Below are 18,435 nucleotides of genomic sequence, written 5' to 3' on the forward strand. Positions count from 1 at the left end.
GTAACATTCATACTTGCTAACAAACTGGATCCAAATTCACTGACAGTTTTGGTTGACCTAAAATAACCTTTCTCAGAGGATTTTTTTTTTTTTTTTAACCAAATGCGACCAGTTATGGGGCTTTCCTAAGAAAATAATCAGAGGTCTTGCATAAAGTGGGAAACAGCTTTCCTGCAATGTATCTGCTGTTTATGCTAGCTGGTCTCAGTTTTGTGACCCCAGATAGCTTTGATATCCAGGAGAAAAGGCATTCCTGTTCAGCGCTGAACTGTTTTGGATACCAAGTTTGTCAATGAACAACCGCATTGTTTCATACAAATCTGAAACTCACTGTTCACCAGGGAATTCTGAAAATTATTCTGAACATTATGCAAATTGTTCTGGGCACATTTTCCTCCAAAACAAGAAAGGCTTGCATAACGAATGCTACACTGTTTTCTAGATTAGCAATACTGCCCACAGACTTAATAGAGTGTGACAGAAGAAACAAATTGCAAAAATTCACACCGACAAACAAATCCGAACTTCCCCTCCAGAGCTCAAGACCATCACAAACCATGCCACCTTGCAGCGAGCAAAAGACAACACTTTCTTGACCTTGCCTTTTTCTACAACATACACATGTAAGCACAGGGAGGGCATGCAGAGCCAACACATGACAGACACTGGTCACACTGCCTAATGCAATATGGAAAGCATTCAGATGCAACTATGAGGTGTGCAGAGGAATCTGCATAGAATAAATTTGTTATGCTAACACTATATTCTTACATTTGTATGCTAGACTCGCTGTTTGAGAAGTGCTCTGCGCACTCAACTTCTCAGTGCTTTTGCATGGATGACACTATATAAAGAGGTACTGCATTTACTAGCTGAATAAACAATAGGTTTTGCTTTCACTCAAGTATTATGACTTCAACCCGTTTTATTTATGTCAGTAGTTCAGAATGTGCAGTGGACCAGGCACATCATCACTGTTCACCTTTGTCAAAGAAGAGGCCAGAAACATCCTCATTCTTACATCTCCGGAACAGCTATAACTCATCCCTGTAACCTTTGGAGGATACGCTACAATTCATTTTGTTAGTAACACTGCAGCAACCTGTTTATTTTTAAGTTTATATTAAAAAAGCACCTATTTTCATTGTCCCTTGGTGTGCACACAACCCAAAAAGTGACAAGTTGACAGAGCCAGTACAAAAAGACTGGCTGCCCCACTAGCTTTTGCCTCCTACAGCGAAAGCTTCAGGAGGAAAAAAGCACAGTTGAGCATCATCTTGAGTCTTGTCAGACCATGGCGGGGCAGGGGAGGGGGAAGCACATGTTCCCCAACTGAAGAGTCTATTAAACATATTGTATGCCCAAATTCCCAGGTAGGAACAGGTACAGAGTGCTACTGGACCTGGACTAACCACGTGTGTTGGGAAAGGACCCAGGAGAAGTTTCTCAGCAAACTGGTCCTCAACTGTGTAAGGTGGCTAGTGCCCAGGTAGCACGGTATCAAAGCATGGACTGATGGTTACACACCTCCCCTGCTCCAGTGCACCTGGTTTAAGAAGGCCATGTGCACTTGGTTGAATCTGCGCTTAAGGAATCCTTAAAGTTCAACAAATGGGAATCTTTTCAGCTACTTCAAGTGCCCCATTGGTATCAACACTCCAAGATTAGCCCCTTAACTTCAGACCTCAGCGTTTGTAACACTCAGTCATAATTGTAGGTTTCAGCTATTTTACAACAGGTGTGAAAATCACCAAAAGAATTTTAAAATCTTAAAAACCATCCAGTGATGCAAGCGATACTCAGGCATGCGGCCAAAGCAGTAAAACCTTCTTGACTATTATACCACCTGTACCAGAGGTACCTCAGCTGCACTCAAAATAAAACCTAATCAGTTTTGTCACTTTTAACATAACGTAACCTATTAACTTTCATCACTGTTCTGGGTAAGCAACACATACACAGGATATATCTGAAAAAATAAATATTGACACACGTTGCTGTTAAAACACTGATTGAAAATTGCAGACCAGAGCATCAGAGCTTGGTGGGGTCTCTTCATTCCTAAGATTGCCTTCTCACTTCTGACACAAATCCTCTATCCCAAGGCTGCCTTTAATAACATGCGGTTTATGTGCATGTATATTATATATATAAAAATAAGCACACTCACAGAATAATGAGCCCTGAGAAATACACTCTTCCAGCACTCTCTCTGGAGGGTGAGGCTGCTGAACACAGCTGTTTTCATGATTCACGTCTTCTAAAAACTACATTCACTGCGCCTGGCCAGGTGAAAATGCCAGGTACACAAGGGCAGCTTGTAAATCCAGTTAGTTGTTTCCTTCTGGCAAACTGCCCCCTCTACTATACCTCTGCCTTGGATTGGTTCAGCATCAAGCACTTCTTGAGCCTCAAGACTGGGAAGCATACGTCATGCTTCTTCTAGCTATAAATAAGATCCAATAAAATCAAGGACAATAAAGGTAGTAAATGCTACTTATTTCTAGTCTTATTTTATCTAGTACACATTTCTCTCAAAATTTTGATGTGTCCTGTAGCTGGGGCTGTTCATGCCACTGCCACCTCCTTCCCAAACCCCCTCCATCTAGCTCGTTATCCAGCTTTTGATAGAAGCAAGCACCAGCTGCTCTACAAAAAGGCACATGAAACACTTCAGCAAGACATTATAAAACAACCTGTCTACATGGAAGAGCTTCTTCCCCAATCATCGTTGCCAAAAGGTTGATACGTATGTTGAACGAAAAGGTCAATGGCTCTTCAAAAGTCTTGTTATTATAAAAACAAAAACCATGAGCACATCTGGATATCCCATCTCCATTCAAACACCCAGTGAGCCATTCAAATAAAGATTCATGCAGGGCCTAAATTTTACCTCTGCTGCTGCCCCTTAATGTTTCCTCAGTTTTAGGCATCTCTAAAGGCCTAAGGCCAGTCAGGATAAACAGAGACACAGGCTGAATTGAGACTAATTCATTCTGGGTCTTCATCTCCATGGTACCTTGTGACAGCTGGTTTCACAGGTCACTTTATTCACACCTAAGATTAGTTAATTTATTGAGATATGTAAACAAAGAATACCTGCATACACTGCATTATTTCTTTGGTAACTCACAGCTATACTTAACACGGTATAATGACACAGTAGAACCAAAAGTATCTCTTATTATTCAAGTGCAAAATTCATAATCCTAAGATACCTTTGGAAGCTTCTGTACCGAGTGGGTTTTCCAAGATGTCTGTCGTATCTTGGCTCCAAGCATCCTTCACAGCAGACTTTGACACCTTCCTGTTGTTCAGATTTTGCTGTGGTCGGAAGTTATTCCTCAAATACTCCACAGACTTGACATGGTCTTGCTGTTCGGTGGTAAATATGGAATAGAATGCCTCCAGCTGATCATGGCGGGGAAGAGAAAGAACGTTAATTAGAAAAACAATGTGGCAAAATCCAGGCAGCTGATAAGAATGTAAAATGGCAGGAAGCATTGATGCCAAGGCTGATAAATCAAGCAGGAAGTTGGGCTGCCCACTGAAATCATTGCCAACCCTCTTATCTCAGTACAGTGTTTATCCTGCCAAACAGCAGAGAAGGCCTTTGAGCAACCCGTGCAAGCTGGTCCTGGGCAAGGAAACGCTTGCCCTTAGACCTCTTGTCTGGAAGGATTTTCTGTGTGAGACAGCCCCACCAAAACCTCTCTCTGCTGGCACAGTTTTGTTTTGCAGTATCCTGCCAAAAAGTGTTTCCAAGCCCTTTGACCCTCTGAGTGTTCTCCAGACCCGGACAACGCTGCATCTCTGAACATCCTACAGATACTTTGTGGCCAGGCTAAGCTTTGTGGATAGATCTTGTAGTGTTTGCACAGGAAGTTCACTGTCGTTGTCCCAGCTTTACAGGATGGGCACCTAAACCTGCACTCTGACTTGCCCACAAGCAGGTCATTAACACAGTGGAGTTACAAGACTCCCCGCTCCAAGTGCCCTGATCCCCCTTCCAGCCACCACTCCCTCTGACACCTAACTACAGGGGGGAGGAAAAAATAACACAAAATAGATGTATTTAGGCACAGTGAGTATAAAGTTCTCTGGAAAAGGAAGCTGATGTTTCCTCTGTTGGATGCAGGTCTGAGGTATTTTTAATAAAATGCATTAACCTGTACAAAAGAACTGTAATTGGAAAACTCTCCTATTCCTTCATATCCTACTATTTCTTAGTATTTCTTAGAAAGAAATTTCTACCAAACTATGGTGAAAATATTTTCAGCTAATGTTGTTCTCACAACTATCAAGGTCAGTAAAGCATTTACTAATAGCTTGTTATCATTTGGGTCAAGAACTAGAATTAGTTGTGTCACTATTACAAAAGCCAAGCAAGACATAGCAGAGGAGGATTCAACCCTGGTCTTGTTCACATCAACAGTAATTATATACATCCAAATCAACAGTAATTATATACATCCAAGGTATGGATTTCAGGGAGTTCAGGATTTGTCCCAAGACTTTAAAAAGGGAGTGGAGTTGCACTCATAGCTTGATGACAGGTCACAGTTTGAAGGCTACACACTTTTCATTAAGCGTATCTGCAGAGGAGAGCGTGAGGAGTCATGAAACTGGGAAAAATTACACTGCCAGCCACACTGTAGCCTCAACTGATAGCACTGATAAAAATAATCAAAGGGAAGTGTAACAGAGCAGCTAAGTGTCCTCCACTAAACCAAGAGGTACTCAGTACCATTATTTAATTTCCCTTCAAATCAGTAAATTGAAACACCCCTTCCGCTGCTGCTGCCCAGCTTGCCCGTTCTGCTGGGCTTGACGATGCTACGTGCTCAGCTGAAATCTGTCAAACTTCTCTGGCCTGCAGGACAGGAGGAAGTCAGCTTTTATACTTTTCATTTCAAAAAGAAGCCCCCCTGGGGCGAGGTGGTGTGCTGCGCGGGCTAGCAGAGATACGTACAGGAGCGACATCCCTGGCAGCTAAGGGGAGAGTGCGAAGGGATGGATTACACAGCTCAGATCCTCAGTTCGGCAGTTCTGCCCTAAAACCCAAAACTCGGGGAACTGTGAGTCCCGCAAGAGGCTTCCTCTGCCCCTAAAACCATCACTGGGATAGCAGAGAACAAAACAGGCTGCAGCATCTTTGTAGCAGCTTCCTCCACTTGCCACAACTGCACGTGCTGCAGGAGCAGGGAAACTGAGGCACAGGGAGGGCAAGCGGCCGATGAGAGGGGTAACAGCCACCGGCCGCCCCCCGCTGCTCAAAACCCATTTCCTACCTGTTAGCATGGGGCATGCCGAAGCATTGACAGATAGGCTTAAAAAGGGAAAAAGGGGGGGGGGGGGAGGGAATGGACTGTTTTCTTATACTTTTGTCTTAAGAAAGAAAACAGATGATCCAGCTAACTGTGCACTCTTCTATGCCTTTCCACGAAGGAACAGATCCAAACTCTGCAAAGATTTACCTAGCTGTTTCACCGGGAGAAGTTTTCATGAAGCCAATTGACAAGGCTTAAAGTTACTCTATATAAGCTCAAGAACTTGGGTAGCAACTGCTCCTCTGCAGTCAAGTCTCTAGGCTTGTAATTCAATGATGTTAATTGAATTTTTAAACATTCAGAAAGTCTTTTAAAATATTTTCTTCTGCCATGCTACCTTGGGGAGGTGTAATTGTATTTTAACTACTGCCACTTCAAATATGATTTTTAACCTTCCCCTTTTTATGTGTTGAAGTGTGTATAAATCATTTCAACTTCATTTTTATTATAAAAATATTATCTATCAAAAATGCGAAATTAATTGATCTATAGCTGCCAGGAAAAAAAAAATCAAGAGCTACATTCAAGGAGCTACATTCATGCTCTTTAAGGAGTATGAGAGCTCCTGTTCAGAAGAGGTGGAAAGCTGTTAAAACACTATTGTAGATGCAGGGAAACCTGATCTAAAACTCCAAGTCATGTAATTACAAACTATTAAAGCCTGATGCACACAGTTTTCTAAGGGTTGGATACATAAATGGCAATTAAAAATACGAAAACTGCTACAAGCACAACGAGATAGTCTGAGGTATGCATTACACGAGATAATGCCATGCTTTGGGTCATTGAACGCACTTAGCTTTACAATGCATCTGCAGGGTGACATGGCTCGTCCCGTTTTGTTGTCTAATTATTGGGAGAGACGACGACGATGAAGCACTGAGAATCAAACAGAGAAGCCTCCACAGATGGACCACTTCAGCACTGTCCCTTTTGCGGCAAGGTATTTTGCACAAAAGCAAGGATTTAATTGGAACAGCAACAAAGCTCAAATAATATCACTTTCCTCCCCTGGGATTACAGACTGCTTCACAGGGTTTGTGATAAAGAAGGTTAAACTATGGCCATGGATTATACTGCACTGTTTCTGTTACAAGAACAAATAATAATCACAGCAGTGGCAGGGTGGCAGTCTCTTAAAATACACTCATCTCGAGCTGCCAAGGGGAAGAATACTATTATTTATTCCACATTCGTTGTAGTATCAATGAATGGCTGTCTACACACAGAATTCCCAGCCCTTCAACCACACATGCCTGCTCAAAGCAGCATAACTCCAAATTTTCAAGGCTTAATTTGGCAGTGACTACTGTGCAGCACAGGAAAGAAGCTATGCCGGGATAAAGTACCTTTATAGCATTATAAGGCTGTCTGTAGCTGGCATTTACCAGTTTATTGGCATTTATTAAAGAAGTTTTTTAAAAAAAGTTGAAAACAAAAAAAAAGGCTGTCTCAACCCACCTGCTACATATACAGGGTATAAAACTGAACGTGGGTCAGGCCTCAGAGCAACCCAATGATAATAAACTACTTAACAGTACACTTATTGATTTGTAGACAGTGAAAAGCCTGAAGGGATTGCAATATACTGTGGGCAAGGGCAGAATTCAAAATGATCTTGACAATCGGAGAAACAGTCTGAAAAACACAAGGGATCCGATTCAACCAGGACATGTGCAAAGTCTCCTGCTTAGGCCAGTACCGTCACCTGCATGAAGACACGGCGTGAACCAGCCGTGCTAGAGCCCGCGCTGCGGAAACGCGTCTAGGGAAAGGGCTCTCGCTGACCACCAGCCCACCGGCGTAACCACGTCACGCTTTGGCGAGAAAGGCAAAACAACGCAAACATCTGCAAAGCAGGGGAAAAAAAGGACTGGTCCGGGAGCACAGCAATCCCCTTGCCCCGTTTCAAAATCTTTGAGCAGCAGCAGCAGCAGTATCCGCCAGTCATCCCACCCGCAGCACTGAGGCCAGTCATTGTATTTTGCAATATTTCCTAAGCAGAACATGATTTCACCAGCTCAGTGCCACATGCCATAGCAGATCAGAGCAGGAACTGATTTTTTCTTTATTCAGGAATTAATTCTTCATGGTGCTGATCCTCAGTTGTGGTACTATGCACTATTTTTAATAAAATTAACAGCTAAGAGATGATCACTGACTATTTGATGCCTTTTCGCTTTCTCCAACACCATCTAGTGAACTAATTACCTAAGTTTTACAGAATTAGTTTATTTTAGAAGTCTGTTTTTGACAGCTCCAGCCAAACAAATAGAAGGAAAGACTAACATCAGTGGTAAGACTTTCTAAAGATGACAATCTGAAAATGTCAAAAATGCACTTAACTGGTAAACATCTGACTACATCTATCCATTACTTTATTGGGAGCATTCTTCTCCAGACAAATCCCAGGCATTGTCTCTATTTGCATTAAAAGCTGTTACGTGCTAATTTTAAAGATTTGTGTACCAGCTCTCTAAGCATATAATGGCAGCTTTACTGTGTTACAAAAACAGTTAAGCATGGAGAATTAATGGAAACACGTCTTTTCTAATGTAATTAGTTCAAAATACTAAATCTGAGCAGAACTGAAATCACTTACTTTACTTTCAAAAGAAAGTTTCAATTAAAAAGAATAAAAAGGAATTCCGTGCAAATATTTATACCACAGCTTAATTTAATCTTAATACAAACAATACCAAATAAATCACTGAAAGGAAATGGGGTTTCATGTTGTACAGTCTTTTTAAGACCGATGGCTCACGTTCAGAAACAATATTACTTGAGAAAAAAAAAATCCCAGGCGCTTCCTTTTTTGTCAACACAAACTTTTTTGTTCTCAACATTACGACGATGGTTTTTGAGAACGCTGCCTTACGAGGGCAAAGCAAGAGATGAACTGCACTAAGAAAGCAACACACCTGATGGTAAGAAATAGGAACGGGCTTCCGAAAAACTATCCACTCGACGATCTCGCTGCAGGGGGGAGTTGTCAGGGAGCCTGCGTAGCGGTAGTAACTCCCCAGCGACGTTGGCAGAAGGTCTCTCAGCACAAAGGGATCCAGAAAGGTCTCCTTCTCTGCAGGGAAGATTGACAACCAAAATCACACTTAAAAAAAAAATTTTTTTTAATGTGTCTTTAAAACAGACGTCACATTGATAGGCAGCCTAACAACGTGTAATGGCAACAACATATTTTATGATATATATAAATATATATATATATTTCCATATATATATGGAAATATGAAGACACCCTATCAGGAAAGCTCTGTACAAGGTGCTATGTTGATTATTAAAAGAGCAGCCAGAACGCTAGTCAATCCTACACCCAACGCGTAGGCTCCTACAGAGGGGGTGTGCAGGTGTGAAATGCCCTTGTTACCCCATCGGTTTGCACTAGTGTGGAAACAACACTGCTTAGAGCGGTTTCAGTGCTCATTGGATGGTTCTTCAGCTTCACGGCAGCGGGCGTTCGCCGAGCTCCCGCAGGACAGAGCTGGGGCCCGCTCGCTGCTGCCAGTCGAGGGCACCAGGAACGGCACCCGTCTCCTCGGTAAAACCCACTGCCTCTTCTCTCCAGTCCAAGAGGCACCAACAAGAAGTTCCTTGTTGGGGTCCAATGTTTTGGGGAGGAACTCTGTCTTCTTGGCCAACATGAAATGCAAAGCCGAGCACTGGCAGCATTTAGCTTCAGTAACAAGTGTCGGTAATCTTTAACTTTGTGAACATAAATAAATAAATGAAAGAAAGAAAGAGCTGCAGGCAAGACAACAAACAGCTTCCCTGCCGCCCCCGAGCATTTATCCTTTGCAGTGTATGTTGGCTCCCAGGTGGCAGCTCCCTCTCAGCTTGTGCCAGGGTGCTCCCTGCCCAAGGGCATGCTGACCAGCGAGGCTCTCCCATACATCTCCATTCCTCACCTCCTACATTCTTTGTGCCTCACATAAATTTAGGATAGCGGGAATGCTGCTTCTTCCATATCATCCAAGCTGCTAAGCAAATCCTTTCCCCTGCAGCCAGACAGGGGAGCAGGGCAGCTGGCAATGGACACGCGCTCCAGCGAGGCAGGAGAGAGTGGAAAAAGGTCATCTGCAGAATTCACCTTCCCAGCATCCCACAGTTTTCTAGAAGTCTCAACCAAACCAGCCTATACCTCTGAGCAGTACTCTGCTAATCACAGGCATTTTTTTCCTGCTGCAGCAAGGTGCAAATGTAGGAGGCACTTCAGACACCTTCTGTCCTTCTGCATAATGCCAGCAGTGGGCAATGAGCTCGTAGCTTCAGTTTTTCCAAAACATGAATAATTCTATTAAAGTTGAAGTATATATTGTAACAGAACACTGCAATCTCTTCATTTACCATTTGTTTCTGCCTTATGCAAGCAAGTATCAACCATTTCTCCATCCCCAACAAGGAAGGAAACAAAAAACAAAACATATATTTTCTTTTTCTTAACACACCTTTGGTTTTAAAAAAAGAAGTGCTTACGTGTTAAATGGTAAAATACACGATTGGCCAAAGTTCAAAGAGATTCTAATCAAGAAAGCATAATCACAGCAAAAGGTTGTATTTAATTTGATATCCTGTTTAAAACCAATTGGTTTATTTTTATACAGGAAAAATTGGTTAGAAAAACTGCAAACACATTTACGGGGCTTGATTTTGAAATTCAGCACATATACTTCTTCACAACAAAATGACATAACTTTTCTGCTTAAGAAACTGTCCCCTTTTATCATGCACACAGTATATTGTTATGAATCTGAAAGGGCATTTGAACATGCAAACAGATCTGCTCTTACTAACAGCCAACGACTATAAATGGAATTGATGGGAGACATATGCACATTTCTAAAAGTGCTTTCCCCTTATATCCATGCTAATTGAGAAATTTAAAAAATAACACTTCAGTTACAATTAACAGTTAAACAATTTTTAACTACTATAACCTTTTACTCAGAACTACGAAAACACTCAAGATGTTGGACAAACCCATTCCATGAAAAACCTGGAGCATGGAGTATCCCTGTACCCCTTTATCAAAGGATGACAGGAGAGCAAAGCCCATTTTATACTTTCAAGGATTTTTATGCCATATGCTGACAATATTATATTTTAATAATTAATTGTTCATCAAAGGAAAAGATGAAGAACAGGGATGCTAAATTCAAAGTTATTCAAATTGCAAAAATGAATAATGCATGACTTTTATATTAAATACACACTGTATTAAGTAGTCTACATTTCATCCAACTCTGTCTTTCATTTTTAAACATTTTGAACTACAATATGAATAATCAACCAAGGGAAGCTTATTTAGACAGAGAAATACCTTATCTGAATGTGAACTGGAAGTATCCGACTATGATTAAATTTCAGTTATCAATTACAGAGGGTTTTTTTCCTAAGCATTTGGAAAGTCATAGTTGGCTTTGAAAGAGAATATTTCTTGAGAAAAAAGTAGCTTTGCTAATATACAGTTTAAGTAGGGCAGGGTGTACCCTATCTAATTTTTCATGGCTACAAGCAATGTTGTAAGTTTTCATTAATGAATTTCAAAGATTAAAATAAAAAATACATATAATTGGATTAAAATGACTATTAAAATAGATGATAATCAATTGATTACGCTTTAATAACCTAGTAGTTCTGAAAACAGTTCATTCATTTGTATCACTTCCATCTAGATGCATGGCACAGAGTTTTAGAAACTGAAGTGTCAAACGGATCTTTATGTGAAGCTTAAACACAAAGTGGCTTAAATATTCAGGAGTGTACCTCCCGTCTCCTTCGAGATCATATAGAAACAGTAAATGCAAAGAGGTTGTGCTCCTGAGAGCTTGAGCTGCTTCTGAAAAGGGGACTTTAAAGTCACATAATTACTTTTAAAATTTTGATCTTAAGTAAAAATTGCTTATTATTCTTGGTAAATCTGTTAGAACCATTTACAAGCTAGGTGACAGCATTCACTGAATATGCTAGATATATATGTTTATATACACATATGTATATGTATATAGATACGTAATCCCTATTATATGGGAAAGAACAAGGTTGGCAAAAACCACGCAACCTTTCCTCCCTGTTTTCTATGGCCAGCTCGTTCTCATGCTTGGCACTGGCCTGGTTGTGTCCAGAAGACTGAGAACAGACACAGCAGGGTGAGGAGCGGGGAGAAACAACGCCTGGGCAGCGCTGGGAACTACGCAATCCACCAAGTCGGGAGAATTAAAACAAATAACAAGACACTACTTTGCTGACAGGTCCTGCAAAGACAACTGGGAGACAACAGAAAAGCAATGAAGTGCACCAGTGAAAACGTGTGCGTGCCTGCAGACAGCTGTGAACTGCCCCAGTGAATACTCCAAGCTGCCCCAGGAGCCACTTACTAGCCCCTGTGCCGCCTACCAGTGCCCCACATCTGCGCGGTCCCTCCTGCTGCTCCTTGTCCAGCTCCCTTTCCCCTAACACAATACGGACGTGTGCCCAAGCAGAAAAACAAGCAAGCACAAAATCGGAGCCACAGAGATTGGAGCTACCGACAGACCGTCGAAGCAGAAAGCGTTCTTCTGAAAAAGCGTCAAGAAACCTGTTTCTGTGGCCACCGCATCCAGGCAAAGCACAAAGGAGGCACCTGAAACGTCCACTGAAGTGCATCACCAATGCAGCACGGACAGTTTTATTGACTAAATGTGATTCTTTGTTTAAAGCACCAAGGTCTGTAAAAAACATTCGCTCTAACGATTTTCAAACACAAAATTAACAAGAAGCACCAATTCCTTGTTGACAATCAAAAAAAAAAACAAATGTGATATTTGAACTACTGACCGTTCTTCAGCATAAAAGGACAATATAGTATTTGTGACTCTTACAGTCATGAAAAAGAGAATTAACATAGCCAGCTGGTAACACATTTGACCTTCTGTTGCAACAGTCATGTCCATCACTTGATCTTTCTTCTATAACAGCAATGTGAAAGGTTATTGGGGAAATTGGAAGGAAAACACATGAGCAAACGGCATGTTCTAGTTCCATGTTTATCTGCAAGCCAACATGAAAACTTGCATTACCATTCTCTATTTTTAGACTAACACTGTAAGAAACATCTATTTCTACGGCATATGCAAACTCCCTTTTGCAAACTGAGGTGTAGAAACAGAACATAAAAATGTAAGACTAAACTACTTACGACAGTACTGGATGAACAAGTATCTTGTTTCAAGAGCTTCCAAAATTCGACTTGCCTCTCAGACAAAAAAAATTATCTTTATTTTTTTCAATTCCTTATTATCAGCTACCTTATAATAATGGTCAGTATCAGTTGAATGTTCAGCTTCAAGGACTGATCTGCTAAAAATAAATTATGGTAACATGCTGAATAAAGATAGCACTGTATTTTATCCCTATCACTGGAGGGTAAGAGGGTTCTTGAGACATGCAGGTAAACAGCATCACAACTATCTGTGATCAAAACCCTTCTCAAATCTACCAGAAGCTTGGACTAGAGATCACAAGAAAATAACCAGATGCCAAGTCCATTTATATCTCATGAAATGTTTTGGGACTTTCATCATGCTTTTCTGCAGGAAAAGAGGAACTTGGCTGGATTGAAAACAGTATCTTAAAATGAGCTTATTTCCAAAATTAACGTATGTGCAGTGCCTGATAGGTGGAAACGCTACCCAGCTACACTTTGAATAACTGAAATCTGCAATACCAATATGAAGAGCTTTGAAAGTCTCCCAAATTTGTTAAACAATGTCACTGCCAATTTTGTTTTCACAATGAGCCAAGTCACTCTAAAGCTTCTGCATTCAAATATTTAAAAACAAACACGCAAAAATAATCAAAAGGATACCATGCCGCACAGCCGCTGAGCCAGAACTTCCCAGATAAAGCAGGCTGCACACCAGAGAGGAATCAGATTCACTGTAGTGATTTTAAAGATGCAATTAAAAATATTATATGTTATTTTAACTAAAAAGATGTTCAAATGAGTACTTGCTGTGTAAATCCAGCATGAAGAGTGGTTTTTGACAGTCCTCTGTATGCAGTGTAATTCAGGTCATTCGTTGTGTAATTATTACTCTCATTTTATTTATTTATTTTTTTTTTTAAGACCGGAGCCTCTGCTGAGCGATGTAAGGCGCTGCAAGGGCACAGAAAGCACTGCATGGTGCGGAGGAAGGGAATGAGATAATAACATGGTCCTTACGCGGGGAGTCTGCAGCCTAATTTAATCTGAGACAACCAGCGAGTGGTACAAAGAGCAGGAGGAAAGAGAAGAAAGGCAAGTTTTCCAAGCGAGAAGAATTTGAGTTGAAAATTTGCATACCAGGTGTCTCTTTCAAGCTCAATTTTTCTCCCTCCCTCTCTTGAAACAGTTTAAGGGGAAAAAGGCTCTACTTGGGTGGGGGAAGAAGGAGGGCTTAATCCTTTATAAAGTAGTAAAAAAATAATTGTGAGCTTTCAGTGTTTAAATAGTGCTGATGCAGGGCTTGGCAGAGCAGGCTGCTGCCCTTCTGGACTGGGATGTAAAATCTACCCGGAGGTGGAGGAACGTGTGGAGACGAGGCTGGAGGGACAAGGAAACCGCGGGGAGCTGCCGAAGAAATAAAGAACGGGCACCAGCGACAGGAAAAATAAATTGAGGCAAGGAGTTTGGAGGGAAGGAGGATCCCTCGAACAAGCTGGGATGACGGGACCGGCAGGGCGACGCGCGGCAGAAACATCGGGGCCAGCGCACGGCTCCAGCTTCGCAGACCTCACCACCCCTCTCTGCTCAGCGCTCAGCCACCAAACCCACCGGCACCTTCCCCCAAGGAGCTTTGCTCACATTCACAAGCTACCTAAATTCAGTCATTTCTTAACTGTGGAGTTCTCACCTTTGCAATCATCTTTTTTTGTTAGTTTAACTTAAGCTTTTCTGTGCAGTATGTTAATTATATGTCAGCTTGCTGGTCTGTACCTAGCCACGACCAGCACCGCTTTCTGCAGAACAGCCAAGTGAAGGACCAGAGATTTCTAACACATCCATCACTTACACTTTTAAACATCGCAGACCCCCGGCAGCTAGGCACAGAGCTGCCCTATATAAAGGTGTGAACTTATCACCTCTGCTTGCATCTTCATTCCCCACCTCCCGCCTCCTCCCCTTTGCTCCGTAGTGATCATGTCCTGGCCCCTTTCGCACTGCTACTCTGCCTGTGAACACGAGAACAGAGCAGAAAACAAAAGAATATATCCAGATCACCCCGAGGAAAAAAATAAAGAAAATGCTCTTCCACGTTTCATTCTTGGCTTAACACATCGTGCTGCTCTCCCTTTCTTGCTCTTCCTTGATCCAAATTGGGCTTTTGCTTTCTTCAAAGTTTTACTTTAAAAGACAAGGTCCCACGACGGTACATCTCACCCTCACCCCTTCTCCACCACCTTTCTTCTCTACAACCCCTCGATATGTGTTGCAGAAAGCAAACAGCTTGTCAGGTGGTGTTATGGTTCAAGTTAAAAACAAAAGAAAAAACCTGTCATGCTGCTAATGGTGTTTTCTTGTTATTATGCCTTCTGGTGTGATAGATCCACAGGGTAACTAACACTGTCTGGATTGCTTCCTTTTTAGTGCTGATTTATTTTAACAGGTTACTCACTGCCTTTTTGCCTAGGACAACTGTAGAGATGTGCAACATATTTATTCTCTATCCTTTTCGCTGCTAGAGCAACTCTTTTCCCACTGTATTTCGGCACCGTCTCCCCAGCAGCCCTGACATGCTAGTGGTCACCACCAATTTGTTGGTACACCTCTCCCATCTCTAGGGAGACTCTGCTCCATGCTGAGCTTAAGCTGTGGCTCTTTAATAATACAAAGGCAGAAGAAAAAAGGCAAGACATTTTCCAAACTCCCTTTCTGAATAAGCAAAAGTTCCGCTGTTTCCCTCACTCCACTCCACGTTAGCAAACAAGCAACAGATGCAAGTGAAGCTTTTGATCTGGCTGCACTTTGATTTTCAGACTCGGTTTTGACAAGGAAGGGAACGAGAGCCCCATTTTTGTGACATTAATAGCAGCTTCTCTGCAGCGGTAATTTATTTGTGCTTTACTGATAACTTTCTGCTGATCAGTGGAGATTCCTGGTGACAGACGCAGAGAACAGGACAGCGCAGTAAATCAGGGCTTGCCGTCGCTGCAAAACATTTTACACGAGCCCAGGCTGTTGCGGGCTGCTGTTCCTTTGGATAATTTCTTTGCCAGCATGGCAAACCGGGACTGCAAGGAGCACACATGCACCCACATTTGGGAGAGGGAAAATGCTGCAGAGTCACCAACACCAGGTGTCCACTTCAGGGGAGAGAACGTCATTTCAGACACTGGCATCAGGGAAAGGGACTGTTATTTTAATGCCTTTCAGGCACCTAGTAAGACCAAGGGAAAACCATCCCTAGGAGGCCTACATAAAAACAGTGCTAGAAAGGGCAATCAGACAGCAGAGGTGGGAAAAAGCAATGTTTTTCTGCAATAGCTCCCTCTTGCTAGGTGTTCCTCTGAGATCTTGCCGAAGAATAGGAAGAATACGGCAGGACAAAAGCTTTCATAGCCATTTGAATGCAAATCAGCTGTAAAAGGCCTAACTTGGTATTTAGGCTCCCGCAAGGGCACACTTTTTTTCCAAAGTCCTGGGAGCCTCCTCCGCACGTGCAGGACAGGACCGGCTAGTTCGGGTGCCGAGCTCCCCACTGTACTCGCGGTGGCACCAAAGCGGAGGCAGAAGAAGCCAATTTGCAGTGCCACGACAAGGCGCCTGTACGATGTGCTGCAAGGGCGGGTGCTGGGATTTGGGACCATCGACCTGCGATGTGAACACAGAGCTCGGCAGGAAGATGCGGGGCAAACCCAAAAGCATCATCGCTGCTCCACAGCGTTGTTAGGATGTTTGGCACACCACTGGTTTTCCTTCCAGCTGAGAAATTTCAGATGGTTTCTCTTGTAAAATTAAGCTTACTGTAACATTAAGATTCCAGAAAATTAGTCCTGGAGATGAGAAAATAGAGCGAATTCTGAGTAGCTACTAAGCCTGTATTGATTTTTATGCACATGTTTCTCTATCATTGTTACTAAGCTGGTGACACTGTGAAGGGCACAATTACTTATGTTCCATCAAATTAGTGAGTAATTCAAATCCCTGACGAAATCTCAAGCAAAAATTGCTTTCCCTGCCACAAAAAAGTCTTTCTGACATTTAAATTGTTCACTTACCCCCGGAAGAGTATTTAAAAAAAATAGAAGTTCAGAAAAAATAGAAAGATATGCAAGAAAAAGGAAAAACTGCATCACCACTCATCAATACCATCCCTATATGTAACTGAGAATTAACTAAGTTAGGAAACTCTGCAGGTTGGAGGGAGAGAGACAGAAAAAAAACAAGGAAATGTTATTTAGTAGGCACGTTGGGATGAGGAAAACAGGAGGAGTGGAGTCCAGGGGCTGGTGGTCTCTCCAGCAAGCAGAGGATTTACAAACATGGTCTGCTTTAAGAGCAACGTGGCCATCTCAGCATTACGCGTTCCTGATTTTTACATTATAGGTGTGTGCCTCTGTACTGTGAAGAGTATCTACAAACAACGTGAGCATGGAAATACCACAAAATGCAGAGAGAGTTAAGGTTTCCGTTTTGCCCGTCTCCATCTTCTTTTCTCGGACCCCTGCTTGACCCTAGTGCAACATGCTCCTCTCCCTTCCCTCCCTCCCGACCACACCGTCCAAAAGCCACAAGACTTTTCCACTGAATTTCAGCCAAAAGTCCGCGCTCCCTTGGCATCCCACTCAAACGGATGGCAGGAAGGGCCTTTTCAGACAAATCTGTAAAACTGCGCTCACACTAGATGCAAGCAAATTACATCAAGAAAAGAAATGAGGGTGTCTGCAATAAAAGCTCACATCTTTACTATTATCCTACACAGTAACATTAAAAAAGAGAAATGATATTAGAATTTTTCACTGAAATGTTCCATCAATATTTAAGCTAAAGGAAACAATTTCTTTGAACAACTACTTTGTAGGAGGAAATTCCCTTATTTAACTCACCAAAAAAAGCTGTAGAAAAGGCCTTTAATCAGGCTCTTTGAAACAGGAAGGAAAGCAAGATTTTCCTTTTTTTCTTCCTTAATGTTTTTAAAAGGAAACAAGCTATTGAAATATATCGAGCCATTTCCTTTACTTGAAACACTAGCAGCCTTCTGTGCATTGTGAGCGAAACAAAAATAAACGCCTTTTATCCACCCAGATTTCGCTGTGGGTAGGCAGCTCCAAGGCGGACTAATCATTATATGGTCAGGGAATCACAACCTCGGGATCGTGTCACATCCTCCCCAAACAATTATTTTGGGGAACGGGATAATCTTACTAGGCACCGGGGTGATTACGCGCTAGCGGCTATTTCAGCTGCTGCAGTGAGGAGCAAGAAAGGGAGCAGAAAAAAAAAAGGACAGGTTGGAGAAGACACCACAGACCTTGCAGGGGGTAGAGAGTCTCGAAATAGAAGGCAGGTGGAAAACAAACCTAAAAAAATATTTTGAACCAGTTAAATGGCAGCTTGACTTCAGTGTCAAATTACTCAACCACTGAAAAATCCTTGCAGCCCCGCTCGTCCTCGCTTTATTTTTGCTAGCCTGTTCTGTTACCCAGTGGGAGCCAGATAATAACACCTATTTTTGCAGAAAACATCATAGCTTTTCGGCACAGTGTGTTGTTTTTATTTCACAGCAGAACACTGCAATTTATAAACAGCAAAACCTATAGAAAATTCTCTAAACGAAGGACTTTATGGCATGTTATCATTTAACCCCTATTTTTCACTTTCTTTGGATTTATTGGTGTTCCAAGCTGCAATGTTAAATGGCTCTGAAAGTACCGTAATTAATCCAAAATCCTATTTGTTTTAATCTAACACTGTCAACTAGTTCTAGGTTTGCACTGAAGAGAAAAAAAAATGTTTGTTAAGCTCTACAGCTCTAACTAATGTCTAAAGACAATCCTCTGAAAAGGTGCAAAGATGTTTTATCACAGCACTATAGATGGGACGGAGATTTATTACAGCACCTAACACCAT

At 42.0% G+C, this 18,435-nt stretch overlaps 1 protein-coding gene across 1 annotated transcript in view; it reads right to left on the reverse strand.

The window, feature by feature from the left end:
* The window catches only part of PTPRG (protein tyrosine phosphatase receptor type G), a 404,579-nt gene that overhangs the window by 93,141 nt on the left and 293,003 nt on the right, over positions 1–18,435 (reverse strand). The window contains exons 7-8 of the mRNA XM_062585127.1: positions 8,252–8,409; positions 3,219–3,411 (exon numbers count right to left, since the gene is read on the reverse strand). Of these exons, the coding sequence (XP_062441111.1) occupies positions 3,219–3,411; positions 8,252–8,409 (351 nt within the window). The remainder of the gene's footprint in view (positions 1–3,218; positions 3,412–8,251; positions 8,410–18,435) is intronic.

Source organism: Rhea pennata, chromosome 12 (genome assembly GCF_028389875.1).
Source record: "Rhea pennata isolate bPtePen1 chromosome 12, bPtePen1.pri, whole genome shotgun sequence".
Taxonomy (NCBI): Eukaryota; Metazoa; Chordata; class Aves; order Rheiformes; family Rheidae; genus Rhea; species Rhea pennata.